Below are 15,753 nucleotides of genomic sequence, written 5' to 3'. Positions count from 1 at the left end.
TTTGTATGTGTGTCTCCATCCAAGTTTTTTGGCCTTAAGTTTTATTGGTGTTTTCTAAATAAAAAATAAAAAAAAGAGTCATTATCCTATTTATTGGTGTTTTCTAAATTTTAAAAAAAATTTACATTATCCTACTAATGGGTGTTTCCTAAATTAAAAAAAATGTTACATTATCCTTACCCCCCTCCCAACCTTTCCCTGTTCCTTTTAATTTTTATTAATTCATATTTTTTTTATAATTTACTTAGAGTAAAACCAAGAGCAAGAAAGGGTTAAATAACTGTATATCTCCATTGCAACCGCCTTGTGCAACCTTTCTATTGGGTCATTGAAAATCAACCAATGGTATTGTATTATATTATGTTAACACAGACAAGTAGCAGAAAATAATTTATGAGCAAACAAAAGAGGTCTTTGAAAAAGGAAGGGAGGTAGTTGTCTATAGTATTGATCTGTTATTTGAACTAATGCCCAATATTCTAAAAAGATATTTATAGTTTCAAGGAAAGGTTTTGTGATTTTGTATTTATAATTTTTCTACCAAAAATAATTACATTACAAATAACACTTGAATGTCCTAATAAATATGAACTGGAAATACTGAAAATTTATCAGTTTCTACTGGTTAATACAGCTTGAAGGTAAACTTGATTAATTTATTATATTAGTTTAACCTAATCATGGAAAGAAAAGCCTGCAGGGCAATCATTAATTTTTACCTAACCTGTGAAAATACAACTAAACCCGCTACTTCGATTTCTTTCCCTGATCTGTTTAACCAAATTTTTTTTTTTTCAATTGATTTTTTTTATAAACTATATTGGTTTGTATAATTATCTTTCTAGTATTCATTCGAATCCGGTGGATAGGAACCGGTTCTCATGTCTAACATCGTATTATATCCAGTTTTCTACAAATATAGAAATGTACAATCATAAGATTAAAACTAGTTTTTTTAGCCGGTGCCTACGGCAACGGCGGGGCTAAAAAAACTAGTTTTAATCTTATAATTGTACATTCTATATCCGCGGAAAGCCGTTTATAATATGATACGAGAAATAACTATTCTCATATTCACTCGAATCCGGTGGATAGGAACCGGTTCTCATCCATACGAAAAAACTATGTCTAGCATCGTATTATAAACTGCTTTCTACGAATATAGAAATGTACAATCATAAGATTAAAACTAGTTTTTTTAGCCGGGGCCTTCGGCACCACGGGGCTAAAAAAACTAGTTTTAATCTTATAATTGTACATTCTATATCCGCGGAAAGCCGTTTATAATACGATATGATAAATAACTATTCTTGTATTCACTCGAATCTGGTGGATAAGAACCGGTTCTTATCCATACGAAAAAAACTATGTCTAGCATCGTATTATAAACCGCTTTCTATGAATATAGAAATGTACAATCATAAGATTAAAACCATTTTTTTAGCCCGTGCCTTCGGCACCTTGGGGCTAAAAAAACGGGTTAAAAAACAGTTTTTTTAGCCCGTGCCTTCGGCACCTCGGGGCTAAAAAACTGGTTTTAATATTATAATTGTACATTCTATATCTGCAGAAAGCCGTTTATAATACGATGAAAGAAATAACTATTAAAAAACTTAAATAATTTTATTAAACTTTGAATATGTTTTATATTATACAGTGTTTTTTATTGTAACTAAAGCATTGCTTAATGATATTGCTGTTTGGGAGCTAGCTGCATTCAAAGTTATTTAGTCAAAATTATAACCTTTGATCCATTAGTTTTGATTTAAAATCAACATACCATATTTATTTTTTGTATATGGTGTACACTTTTCTTTATTTTCTTACTAATACCATTTTGCTGATTGTAAATCTTGTATTCATATTTTTTATATTAGTATTAATGTCACACATTTAGAGTCCAAACATTTTTTTACTTTACTGAATATTTCAATATGTTTCTAATGTAACAGAAATAATTAGGTTAAAATTTGTGGATTTAAAAGAGATTTTTATTTCATGCTATTGTATTTCTTTTTTTATACTATATTACAAAGTTTTGAAAATTTGGAGAAGTCCAAAAATGAACATGGTATTTACTGTATAATTTTTTTTGTATAACAGTATTCATTTCAAAAATGATTTCTAAATTCCAATTTTGTAATCTGTAACAAAATCTTATATATAATAAATACAATTGAACAACAAAAAATATACAATAACGTAAATTTCAAGTTCCAAAACTGAAGACTTGAGTAATATTTATATTTTTTTTTTAAATCAAAAAAGTACAAAATTTTGAAATAGTAGAATTTCAATTTTTTGAAAGTAAAAAATTTGGGGACTAAGCCAGAAAATTTAAATTGTAGACTTCAAGACTTTAACACCCCCATAAGATTCTTACCCCTTATATCCATTTACACCCACTTAACATGGGCCTACACCCTGATAAATATTCCAAATGAAGCAAAGAATCAGGACTGATAACATTATTTGTGGTATTAAAAATATTGAATAATTGTAGAAATAAACATCTTACTTTACATACTATTAAAAACATGTCAAAAATATTTCAAAAAGTAAAAGTAGAAAAAAAGATACATGTACAAATTTTTTGAGCAATTTATATTTGCAAACATTTTTAAATTTAGGAAAATATGAAAGTTCTCCTGGTTGTTACTCTGGTAGTTTTTTTCCTAGGTAAAATTTTCAAGGACAAATAAAAAAACGTTCTTTTTCATTTACATTGATATAAAATGTTATAAATTTTGTGAAAAAACATATGCCAGTTCTTATCATATCCTATTATAGACAGCTTTTATGGATATTAAAGAGAAAAAATATTAAATAAAAACCAGTTTTATTATTATTATTCACTTTAATAATCATTGCAAATTGTCTGTAATACTATGCTGTACATGATTTTTTAGTAAGGCTGAGAAATGGTTTTTATCCAACAAACATTACTCGAAGCCATACTGGAAATTATCTTTTAATATTTTAGGATGCTTTGTAAGAGCTCAGAATTCATGTAATGATGTTACTGGATATGAGTAAGTTCAAGTTAAAAATAAACTGAAATAATCTTATAAGCTTATTATTTTTTTAGACATTTAGAATTGGCTATTATAATTTTAAAACTTATCTTGCGGGATTCTCCTTGGATTTTAAAAGATCATCAAGAGAAAAATCATCCAACACTAGAATATCAAACAGTCAACCAACCCTCTGATTGCACGATTCTTTTCTAGAACTCCTAACATGTCCCAACTGTGTATGTACTCAATAGGTAGCATTTTTAACGACTCTAGTAATGTATACCAATAAAAAAAATATATTAATGTTGCAGTACTTGCATCAAATTTTTTGATGGATTATGCTTTCGTCCAACAGCAACCGTCCAAGTACAAAAAACTTGTTGGGAAAATGGAAGAAAATTATGCAAAACCAACTATTGCACTGGTAAAATATATTCATAATTTCTCTAATTTGTATCAAATCCTGATATTTTGTTTAAAAAAAGTGAAATGATTATAATTGTTTGGAATGAAACTATCCTATATGCCAACAATTCATCAGAAAATATCTTGAATTTGAAAAAGATATTGATTAATCCTATCCCAGAAATATATTTTAAAATGTATAATATTTTAGGACCATGTGAAGAAGGATGGATATACAATCTAGATTCAAGTATTTTTTTAATAATTAATTTAAATTTAAAAAAAAAATATCTTCTCTTTTAAGACTGAAGTTTTGTGTTAATTATTTTCATATACATTTTGAATGAATAATTTCATTTTTTTCAAGCCTAAAATTATCTAATAATTTTAGTAACAAAACAATTTAATTCTTAAATCTTATTTTTATCAATTAACAAGTTACATTGTCATTGATAAGGTTTGGAAAAAGTAGATATTGCTAAATATTTTTATTTTTCTATTAAAAAAGAACTTGTTTTCAACCATTTAAAAAACAAATCTGAAAAAAAGATCAAGTTTACAAATTATATCTTTTTTATTGCATAAAAAGATATAAGTTTTTCTGTATAATTTATTCTGCTACAGATCAAACAACAGGTTACATATTATTCAAATTTTGTAATAATTATTCCTAATAAAAAAAATTACAGGGGTGTGCTATAAAGTTTTGATGAACAAAGAAGTTTCAATGAATTGGTCAAAAGCTCAAAGAGAGTGTACAGCTTTGAACAGATTTGCTAAACTAGCAGAAATAAAAAGCAGAACAGAAAATGATTTCATTAAAGGTAAGTTATTAGGACCATTTTACTGATACAAACTAGATTATACAGAATCATCACTTGTAAAGATTTTAATTTACTGACCTTAAAAATTGATTTAGATTTATTGAGTCCTAGATTCAATGCATTTTGGATAGGATTAAGAGATGTCAATCAAGAAGGACATTGGGTCTGGACTGATGGAACTGCAGGTACTATTTTATTGATTACATTTACAAAAAATAAATTATTTCTATCCAAAACTATAAATAATATTTAGTCAGCATACCAAAAATTTTGTTAAACTGTTTTTAAAGCATTTTTTTGAATTTATCTTTCCATTCTCTTATACCTATAGTCAATTATTATAGTTAATAAATAGAATAAAATCCCGCACTGGGTATCCCCTTTCAAAATGCTGTAAAGCACAGTTTCATGTTGTGACAAATGAGAAAACTTAGAGTCAGTATAAACAGTTGTTAATTGCTAAAAGAAAATTAATCTTTTCATATATATAGTGACATTTTCTGATTGGCATCGAAATGAACCAAATAATGCTGGAAATGAAGACTGCGCATTGGTATGAATTTAAGAATTCATTTTTATGCTTATAGGGTGTTTAAAAATGCATATGTTTAAAAAAAAATGCATATGAGAAAGTGCAACTTAAAAGTATAAAAGTTCTAAGCATATCATAAGAAACTCTTAAGCTTTACTTTTTAGCAATGTTAGTACCATTTTTGTCCAATTTAAGTTTAGGAGCTATGTTAAAAAGTGTAAGAAAGGTTAGAAAATGCAACTATGCAATTATATGCTACACAATTTTTTAAATTAGCATATATACATATATTTAAGTTTTTCAATAAGTAAGTTTTATTTTTGTCTTATTGATGAATCAGTGAACTACAGTATATGTTACAAAAAATGACCGGTCTTTAAAATGCTATTGCCCCCCTTCTAGTAAAGTTTTAACCATATTTTTTGTGTGTGTGCTCTTTATACATATGTATGCTTGTGTTTGTTGCGGTAAATGAGATTAAAGAACATTTACCAACATTTTCCAGGCTATAAAAGAAGATATTAAAAATGTCAAAAATCAACCAATAATGTATTTTGAGTGAATTTTTTCCTACCTCTACCGAAATGGTCTCACTAAAAGTTGTCTCAGCGCCTTGATATTTGAGATATCAAGTTACCAAGCTAGGATAGTACACTGAGATACCACAGTGAGAGGTTAAAGAAGACAAAATACCAATATCTCAACCCTAGCTCCACTTTAAGCGAGCTAAAGTCAAACCAAAGACTCATATCTGGAATCCTGAAAATCGAAAATGTCTCGATTCTAGCCTATTAGGGGCCCTAAGGGTACTCTAAAGTCATTTTAGACTATGAGTTCAAATGGTAACTGCTTTTTATTCCTTATACCATTACCAAAAAGCTAAAGAACTTTTTTCTAGCCCTTCTGTGGGCTGAGATCTGAAAATTGGGCACAAAGCCCAAATTTTATCGATTTTGTTTTCTTGATACATGCTTTTTGTGCTCAAATGACTTGTATGAGAGCTATGAAGCTGAGTAAGGTGTCTATAGAAGCAGAATTTTATGCTTGAGATAAAACTCTGAATAACCCCTAGGCTAAAATTAATTTTACTATGTGATTTTTAGGCTTAAGTAGAATTTACTTTAAAAAATAAGGGTCTGAATTTTTTTATTTTGAATATTTTCTTTTAGAGTCTGCTAAATGTCGGAAAATGTTCTTTAGTATAATTGATTGATACAAACACCATCATACATGTATATAAAGATCACACACACATAAAATAGGGTTATAACTTCATTACAGGGGGGTCTAGATCATTTTAAAGACTGGTCATTTTTTGTAACGTATACTGTATGATGTAAAATGTAAGAAAATCCAGATATTGCAAATGACAGGAAAAGCTCAAATCAATCTTAATAGTGATACTGACTGAAATGAGCTTTTACTGTCTTTGTAAAAGTAAAATACCACCTAATACACTTATTTACTGTTTTTTTAACAATCTTTTATTAACTTTCTATAGCAATATAGCAACACAATCAATCAAACTTATCTCTAAAACAATTAAAACTTTTCAAAATCTCCCCAATAACTATGTAGTCATTCAATATTTTTTTTTTATAAAATTCTGTACTTATTTTTATACCGAGTGTCCCCTTACCTAAATTAATTATCTATTTATTTAGGATAAATAAAAACCACCATTAAACATGGTAAATAACATTGACATTAGACTGAGGAAAAAGTTAAATATTGAGCAATTTTAAAATTTCAAATGTACACATTTCATTGCACACCCTCTGATTAAAGGGACAGAATCAGTTTTAATTAATCATAGAAACCTTAAGTGGTTGAGATTTTCAAACTGTAGGGTTTTAGTAGCTCACCATAACTAGTTCTCACCAAGGTCTAATGCTTATAATGTAATCATTAAATTTAGTACATACTCAAGTCAATTTTGTTTCAGTTTCATAGAAATTCTGTGTGGTGGGGGTCAGCTGGTTACAAATGGAATGATGCACCTTGCTGGTATGCTGGTAACTATGGGGCAGTATGTCAGATGCCAGGTTAGATTAGTTCAGGATTACTTAAAAACTGCAATGTTTTTTTTTTACTGTAATTGTTGGTGCCATAGCCACGAAGTTAGATTTTTCAAATGGAGAGCAGGTGGGAGGGGGGTGGTGTCATATAAGCCTGGCCTGAAAATTTAGGAGCAGCCAATCCCCCTTATTCTAGATAGCGTAAAACTGTAACTTTTTTATTACTTTCCAGAACATTATTATTAGCGGAGGGGGCTTATTAGGATATTAGACAATAGATAATATATCTTTTTATTCAATCAAAGTTGCAAATTATTGCCTAGGGAATAGAACAAATAAAAGTTTAATGTCACCCCTTTATAAAAATCTTTTATTTCAGCTCAATAAATTTGAAATTGGAGGTTTTTACTGGATGACGTTAGAATAATGAATTTTTTGTTGCTTTTTGCTATTTCTTTGGTTAATTTTACAAAATTGATGAAAATATATGATTTTTGGTTTTTTACTTATTGTATATTTCATTTTAGATATAGGATGTTTTTCTGTCAATATAATTACAAATCCTGAAGACACTTTTTTTTTGGTTTTAATCCTGTATGTAAAAATATATTCCAGTATTGCTTTGAAACTGATTAAGATCATAGATCTATTTTGATCTCTATCATATTAACCATTTTCAGCTTTTAATGTATTATCTACTAGTTACTTCACCCCTAACCTAAGGGCGGGTGGGGGATTTCTGGAAAATAGCATAAAACCAACTCAAGATATTATAAATCTTGCCTGATAAGTAAAACTAATTCAGACCGGCAATTTCAATTATCTTCAGCTTTAGACAAAAAACCTTTATGTTGTTTTCAATAGAAACTGATGTTATAAAATTATGTAAATATGTGTAAGAATAGTTATTTCTCGTATCGCATTATAAACGGCTTTCCGCGGATATAGAATGTACAATTATAAGATTAAAACTAGTTTTTTTAGCCCCGTGGTGCCGAAGGCACCGGCTAAAAAAACTAGTTTTAATCTTATGATTGTACATTTCTATATTCGTAGAAAAATGGATATAATACGATGCTAGACATAGTTTTTTCGTATTCATGAGAACCAGTTCCTATCCACCGGATTCAAATGAATACGAGAAACTTTATTATCATTTTGTATGCTTATGTTGAAATACATCTATCTATCTATCTATTTTAGCACACTTCCGTCCATCTGTCCATCCCTCTGTAATGGTTAGCTCATATTTTAATTTAAACATGTTAGAATAATCCTATCGAATTAAAACTTTGCATGATGATTCTTATAACATTTGGATACAATTTTTCTTTTTGTTCATTTAAACAGGTTAGAATTGTCATATTAATTCTAAACTTGCATGGTGATTCCTGTAGTATGTACGTATTAGAAAGCATAGCAACCCTATAATCGTTACTAGAATGTTCTTAACATGCTGGTTTTTAACTTTTTTAACAAAATATTTTTATGTGGTAAGATTATCTGATATATATAATTTTTGGAATCTTGATTTGTAGGACAACAAAGTACAATGTTGTAAGCAAAGCATCTGTTGTAAAAATTCTTAGATTTTTACCAAAATTTCTTGTTCTTCAAAGAAGGTGTCTTAACTTTTTTGCTTTTTATTTAGAATAGCTAGTTGATGTTTTTGTAAGTAATAGATGTAAAATGGTCCATAGAATTTAAATATGCAATCGTTTTTTTGTAGACTTCTTATTTTCAAATAATTAAAGTTTTTTTTAAAAATAATTAAGTCGGTTTTAAGGTACTAAAACGCATCAAAATAAAAGAAGAAAATTGCCAGTATGAACAAAAATAGTAAGATCTTTAATTTGACACCTTACTTTTTAAATTCTGTTGAGTAATTATTGAAAAAATCTTTTTTTTTAACCTCGGTTTAAACAAAACTTTGAACTTAAATATATTCTCACACAGGCTTAAAAAATATGGGTTCATATATACCTTTAGAATCAGAAAAATATTATGAATCCTTTGTAAGCAAAATTTTTGGAAATATATGTATCATATTCATGCTATTTGTAGTATTAAAGCTCGTTAGAAAATGTGAGAATGGTTGAAAAGTTTTAATTAAGTTGGGACATTTTACCAAATAGCTCCTAAACTATTTGTGGCACAGAAATATTTCTTAAACACCCAAAAACTAGAGTTTAAGACGATTCTAACAATATTCATAACATTTTTCTACTATTAACACAAGCCGCGCAATTTGTATTTGAAAAATATACGCATTTTTCCCCACTCTTTAAATTGGTCATGCTCCAAAAATCTTCCAAAAATAGGTACTTTGGAAAAACCGGTTTTTAAGGCATAATTTGTTGAAAATCGCTAAAAAAAATTTCTTATACAAATTGCCCCAGCCCAATGAAGAAATAGTTTTTTTTAATTTCTGTCAATGGCAAGTGGGTTATATAAAGCAATACTTTTGTCCTATTAAAAAAAAACACCCTTTATAAAAATTGTCAAAAAAAACATTACATGCATACAGACAAAGTTGTGCAAAATCCTTCTAATAAAGTAACAGGATGTTTGTCTATCTATACCAAAGGACTATCCTAATCGCTGAACTGATATAGTTCTCCCTAAAAGGGTAGCCTATCATAGGACCAGGGAAAGGTTACCACCACCTTCCCAAAAGAAATCGCAGAAAGATACCAAAAAGGATCGAAATTTGCCGCTATAGGGGGAGTCGAATTCTTCCCTCTTATATTTTGATATTAAACTTCCTGTTTAGCAGTTGGAAAGATTCTTCGGTAGAGAGAGACATACAGACTTACAGACACACACATACAAATAAACATACAGATTAAAGAAGGATATTTGATGAACATCCTCATAGAAGTCATTTATCATAGCTTTTGGAAATCTATAGCATTACCATAAAATTATTAATTTGAAAAAGATGTCTACTGTCAGGGATCTAAAGGGATAAGACAATGGCTGATAATTTGATGTACATTGTACGTCCCTAATGATAAAGCACAAAATTACCCCATTTGTTGCTCACAATTAGGGGTTGACATGTAAAGGCGCTCAGGTTAATGAAACAACTAATCAAATTCAATATTAGAAAAAAGTTTTTAAATCAATGAATTAGAAAAGGCCTTTTATTTACCCATTGCCTCATCCCTCCTTAATACCATTTTTTTGTAGCGAATCTACTCTACAATTTACTTTGTCTGTCCGTCTGTCGGTCAGTCAGTCTGCAATGATATTAGTGAAAAGAGCTATTGAAAAAGCAATACGTTTTAGTAATGATTGCCATAACATCTAACATTTTTTGTCTTTCTGTTGGTCAAGCTTCAAACTATTCAAAAATTAGTTTATAGGTTTTGTGATTTTCTTTAAGTTTTTTAACTTTTTTCTTACTTTATAACTCATTTTATCCGTTTATCCATTCCATAATTTTGTTTCACTACATAAGGTTGTTGTCATCATCCTTGTTTTAAAATTAGTTGTATTACTTATACATGATTTATTTTTCCTTTTAAATTCTAGAATTATTCAAATCTAAATATTATTTGAAATTGAAACAAGAAAAGACGACTTTTGATCCAGGTTAAAATCATTTTATTTGTCAAAGTATTTGTATTTTATGTCTAACAAGAATAATAACATCCATTGAAGCAAACGTATTGTATTTGTAATTTAGTGGTTTTCGGAAAGAAAAGAAAAATACTTTTTAGGAATTATGATAATAGAGTAGTTGTATATTTTAACACAGGTAATTTACTAGATGATATTTTGAATTATGGGTTTAAACAGTTACCAAAAACGAAATTGTCCATAGTGGACAAAAACAAATAAAATATGACGCAACTGCCGAAAAATAGTTTACAAATAACCAGCAGGAATTAGATCGCAAAATAGAAACGTTTTAAATCAGTAGGTTTAATAAAATATAAAAAATATGTCACCAATGGACTTCAAAATATATTAAAATATTCAGTTGTTAAATTAAATTTTGAAATAATGTGCCGAAAATCAACAAACCGAAAACGATCTTGTCCCAAAGAAGGAAAGATCTTAATAAGTTTTTACTTAATATTTCATTTTTTACTTTATATAATAGGATAGGATTTTTTTTAGAAAGCTAAAACTTAGTTATAGATAGATGGGCCGACCTTTCATGTATAAATATTAAAAGCCTTGCTTTTAAGTAATAATAATAATCACATAACTTGCATTTGAATTATATTGTTTGTATAAAACATATAAATATTATTTCAACCAACTCCCAACAAACAGACGGGTTACACATTACAACAGCTGTAGCCTGTGTCACTGTGTTTGTTTTGTTTTGTCGCCCACTTTAATGATTTCCTACCCCCTTTCTCATTCAAGAATGTTGCCGAGATTTCACTTTTTTAAGTGAGCTTTCAATATATTTTAAAATTGCCTATATTTATCTTTTTATTTATATTTACATTGTATCATATATATACAAAGCAAATAACTGATTTCTAATGATTTTTAACATCATATGTCTATAGATATTTAGATATTTAAATTGATTTTAAAATAAATGAAAAAATGAAATTCCAGGGTCCATAATCAGAAATGGTTTTTTTCCATATATGGATGTATTTTTTCGATCATTGGGAGAATTTTTATTCACTCCTAGAAAGCTATATACAACCTTATGTATGTATCAAAACCTTACATATTTTACTATGTATCCACAAGTAAACTTCAAGAAAAATAAGTGTTATTTGTAAATTTGATAGGTTTTAAGATATGTATAATAAAAAACACAAAAAAAAACATAAATGTTTTAATGTGTGAAAATCAAATTTTTAAAGTTTGATAAATTTTTAAATGCGAAGTATATAAGACTTAATTCTTTTAAAAATACTCTTAAAAAACATTAATCTGTAACATATATCAACTATTTTCCAGCTTCGTGATCACTTTAATAAAGTTCATGAAGGTCTTAATAAAAGTACTTCTGAATACACTTTGAGTATCTTTTTAGATTTATGTAAAGCATTTGACATGTGTGACACTAACATCTTGATTAGAAATTAAATCACTTTGGATTTAGAGGAACCCTCCTTAAATGGTTTAAAAACTACCTGACAGGTAAAAAACAGTATGTAGAAATATAAGGTTTAATCAAATGAAAAAGTTATTACGCATTGGGCCCCTCAAGGTACAGTACTTTGACCTATTCTTTTTCTGCTTTATGTAAATGATTTCCTTTACTCAAGCCTTTTTGCCGATGATACTATGCTGACTAAAAGCATGTCTGATCAATTAGTAAGTTAGTAAACCTTTTGTATCTTATAATATATCATAAATGTGATAAATGTGACGACATTTCATGTTGCTTTTATCTTATATTAAGACCATACTACTACTACTACTTAGGGATAATACAATGGCCGATAAATTGATGAACATCCCCAAAGTTGATACATAAAAATACCCTTTCTGTAGATTACAATAGTAGTGGTTGTTCCGTCACTCAATTTAATGAACCAACCAATCAAATTTCAAAAGAAGTCCCAAAATTAAAAAGTTTTTTTTTATAAAACTTGGGGGATTAATGTCATAAACAGCCAATTATCCCGTCGCCCCTTCCCCCTCCACTAACTTTACCCCATCTCCTCCCCTCCTTCTGGATGAACGAACTGACCAATAATTGATGTCTATGTTTGCAACCAAAACTGACGACAATTTTCCGCTGTCATAATATCCACGTACATTTTACATCTATTACTACTACGCTCTAAGTTGTGTTTTTGTAAATATATGGTTCGAGCCTTAGGATTAAATTTATACTAATTTTGGTTCTATTGTAAATTAAATTAATTTGAAATTAAAACCCAAGATAAATAAACATAATGACAAAAAATATTTCTGTAGTTTGAAGTTATTGGTGGAAATGTTTTTGCTAGCAGGGAGGGAGGAAACATACAGGGAGCTGTATTACACAAGTCACAAAAGTTTTATCATAACTTTTTCTTATTTGTTGGCTTAACAACTTTGCCAGAGGGAGCGGGTGTGAGAAATGCACTTGAAATTTTTGTAAAACCCCTCCCTCTACTCTCCTTCTAAACTATTTTTCTTCTCCTTTACCAAACTTACCTATCAAATCTCCGACCATTTCTTAATCATTTAAAAAATCTCTCAATACAAAGGTTAAATGGGTTCAACATTTTTTTGTTTTTATAATATGAAAACTGTATTAAACAGAATAAAGAGTAAAAGGAAGTTTTGATTTTAATGCATTTATATACCTTTTATGGTCTATATTTTAAGACATAATTTTCTCAAATGTTATCAAAGTTGAAATTTAAATGATAAAATTCAAATTCTATAAACAATAAACATTTTGTTTTAAATGTAGAAAATTGGTATTTCTGAACATATCAAAAATGATATATTTAAATATTCATCACCAAAATTGCATGTTTAATGAATTATGCAACTTTATAATATTCAATAAAAATCATCTAAGTTTTATTATTTCTACTTTGAAATGTTAAAATAATATGGCAAAAAAATTCCCCCTTCTAAAACAAGACCTGAGCTGGATCTTTTAATGTATAGCAGTTGTTATTGCCAATGCCATTGCCGTAGCCATAGCTGTGACTGTGGCCGTTGTTGTAGTCATAACCATAGCTGTTGCCGTAGCCGTAACCACTGCCAGTTCTGCAAATAAAATATGGATTTTTAAAGATTTTACAACATTGCAATGCCAGTTATACCTAGAAATATGGATCTATAAAATCTATGACCTACCCTAAAAATGAATTATTTTTATCAAAGAAATAAAACTATTATGCCTAATTTTTAAAGTTTTTTTTTACACAAAACTACAATTTTAATTATCAAATAATTGTAACTACTTATTATTGTAACAGCACAAACTGTCCTCTTTTCCATTAACTTAATCATTAAACATATATATATGTGCATTTTTTGCATTTTTGAGACACGATCAGATGATATGTGGAAGTAATTGCACAAACCCGTTCCAAAAACTCTGGCATGGCACATCTTACTATACATGTTTAGGGATGCAAGGGAAGGGATTCTTGATCAATCTTAATAGAATGTGGCCATTTATTCATTATAACTTAAGAAATATTTTTTATTACTAATATCTTATTATGAATAGTAATCATTTTCACTTCAGCAAAAAGTGTATTTTAGGTATATATTTTAGTATTTATTTATTTTAAATTGTCCCTTACAAGGTTTGGCAGGCAATCTACCTAATACAGACGTGACAGGACTTTTGTTTCTCTTTTTAAAAAATTATACATTTAAATACATACGAAAAACATCCAGTTGATAATTTGATTGTTATTTATAAAAAAAACCTGAATTTTAATGGTTTTACATTAAAATTATCAAAAGTAGCTGTCTTTGTGGCTTTAGCAACGCTCAAGGATTGTAGCTACTTTTAGTGTGGCCAGCGACAGCCACAGCGCCGCATTGCCAATATGAATTAAAGATCGCATTGGCAATGCATCGCCACGGCAACGCATGGTTAATTTGATTTAAAGATCGCTATTAGGTTAGTTGCTGTACCTCTGGCCACGACTACGGCAATGGCTACACATTTAAAGATCCAGCTCTGAAACATTAAATTTAAAGGAAATACCCAAGTCACCAAATTTGAAACCTTCAGTAATCTAATCTTTAAATTTCTATTTTCTAGCTGAAAAACTTTCATCCATCTTAAATGTCATTCTAAAATACCTAAACTTTTTTTGTAATTGAAGCTGTATTTTTATTGGAAAAATATAATTAGTTACTGGCAACCTCCATTTTATACAAAAATAAGCTTATAATTTTGTTTTTAGGCCACGTAGTTTTTTTCAAAATTTTTAATATGAGCAATAAAAATTTTTCAAAATTTTCATTGTACATAAAATGTCATTTTAAAATGCCTAGAACTTTTTTTTATTAAACTGAAGGCTTCAAATTTGGGTTTTGGGTCTAATTGTGACAGTTTTTCAGGAGTTAAAGTGTGGTATTTTTTGCAGGCTTCCTTTAACATTCCTTTACCATGTAAAAGTAATCACAAATATTGTTGCGAAAAAATGTTGCAATCAATTGCAATTTCCTTCCAGATAATTTTTTTTCTTCTTTTAAATATATGTATATAACTAAAGATCTACAACAATTTTTTTATCTTAAGAATTTTCCAACTACAGTGCATTATTTACTCTATAATTTGAAATGTCCGTCTGTCTGTTAGAAATGTTTGGGGTTAAACTGAATTTTCTCAGCTCCTATAAATGATAGACAGCTGAAATTTTTAGTGAAGATTTCCATTTTATATGCCCATCTAATATATTCATTTTTTTTGTCCATTAGTCTGTTATTTGGGGTTGTAGATTGATTCCTAGATTTTATGTTTTCATGATTTTCTCAACTCCTTTTCAAGATAGAGGGCTAAAATTTTTAAGGATTAATCAATTGTACATTCTACATATTTTTTACAAAGTTTTATTAAGACTTGTCTATAAATTAGGGTGCTAGATCGATTCCTAGATTTTTAGGTTTTAGTGATTGTGTGATTTTAAAGGTTTCTTGATTTCCCTATTTAATCAAGTTTCATGTTTATTGTATGACACTGCTCTATATTACATTTTTTCCAAATATCCCTTCATCATTTTTGAGTTTCGCTACTTAGCTTTATGTTTATTGTATGACAATTTTCAGGGATTAAATTTCCTCATATTACAGTGCTAGATCGATTCCTAGATTTTTAAGTTTTAAAGATTGTGTGATTTTAAAGGTTTCTTGATTTCCCTATTTTAACAAGTTTCATGTTTATTGTATGAAACTGCTCTATATTAAATTTTTTCCAAATATCCCTTCATCATTTTTGAGCTTTGCTACTTATGGATGTCATCCTTGTTAGCTTTATAAACCCTTTTATTTAGCAACTTTAAAAT

General features: G+C 28.5%; 1 protein-coding gene across 1 annotated transcript; it reads left to right on the top strand.

Moving 5' to 3' along the window:
• Nucleotides 1–610: 610 nt before the first annotated feature.
• LOC145333631 (perlucin-like protein) lies at nucleotides 611–7,301 on the top strand. The gene is made up of 10 exons (XM_080178799.1): nucleotides 611–641; nucleotides 2,631–2,679; nucleotides 2,984–3,032; nucleotides 3,329–3,441; nucleotides 3,634–3,672; nucleotides 4,112–4,246; nucleotides 4,342–4,431; nucleotides 4,738–4,799; nucleotides 6,724–6,823; nucleotides 7,176–7,301. Exons 2-10 carry the CDS (start codon nucleotides 2,637–2,639, stop codon nucleotides 7,181–7,183), a joined length of 639 nt encoding a protein of 212 aa, XP_080034925.1. The 5' UTR covers nucleotides 611–641; nucleotides 2,631–2,636; the 3' UTR covers nucleotides 7,184–7,301.
• Nucleotides 7,302–15,753: the final 8,452 nt, after the last annotated feature.

The sequence above is a fragment of the Acartia tonsa genome, chromosome 12 (assembly GCF_053477335.1).
Source record: "Acartia tonsa isolate MP-2025a chromosome 12, ASM5347733v1, whole genome shotgun sequence".
Classification (NCBI taxonomy): Eukaryota; Metazoa; Arthropoda; class Copepoda; order Calanoida; family Acartiidae; genus Acartia; species Acartia tonsa.
This window is presented reverse-complemented; position numbering and strand designations above follow the sequence as displayed.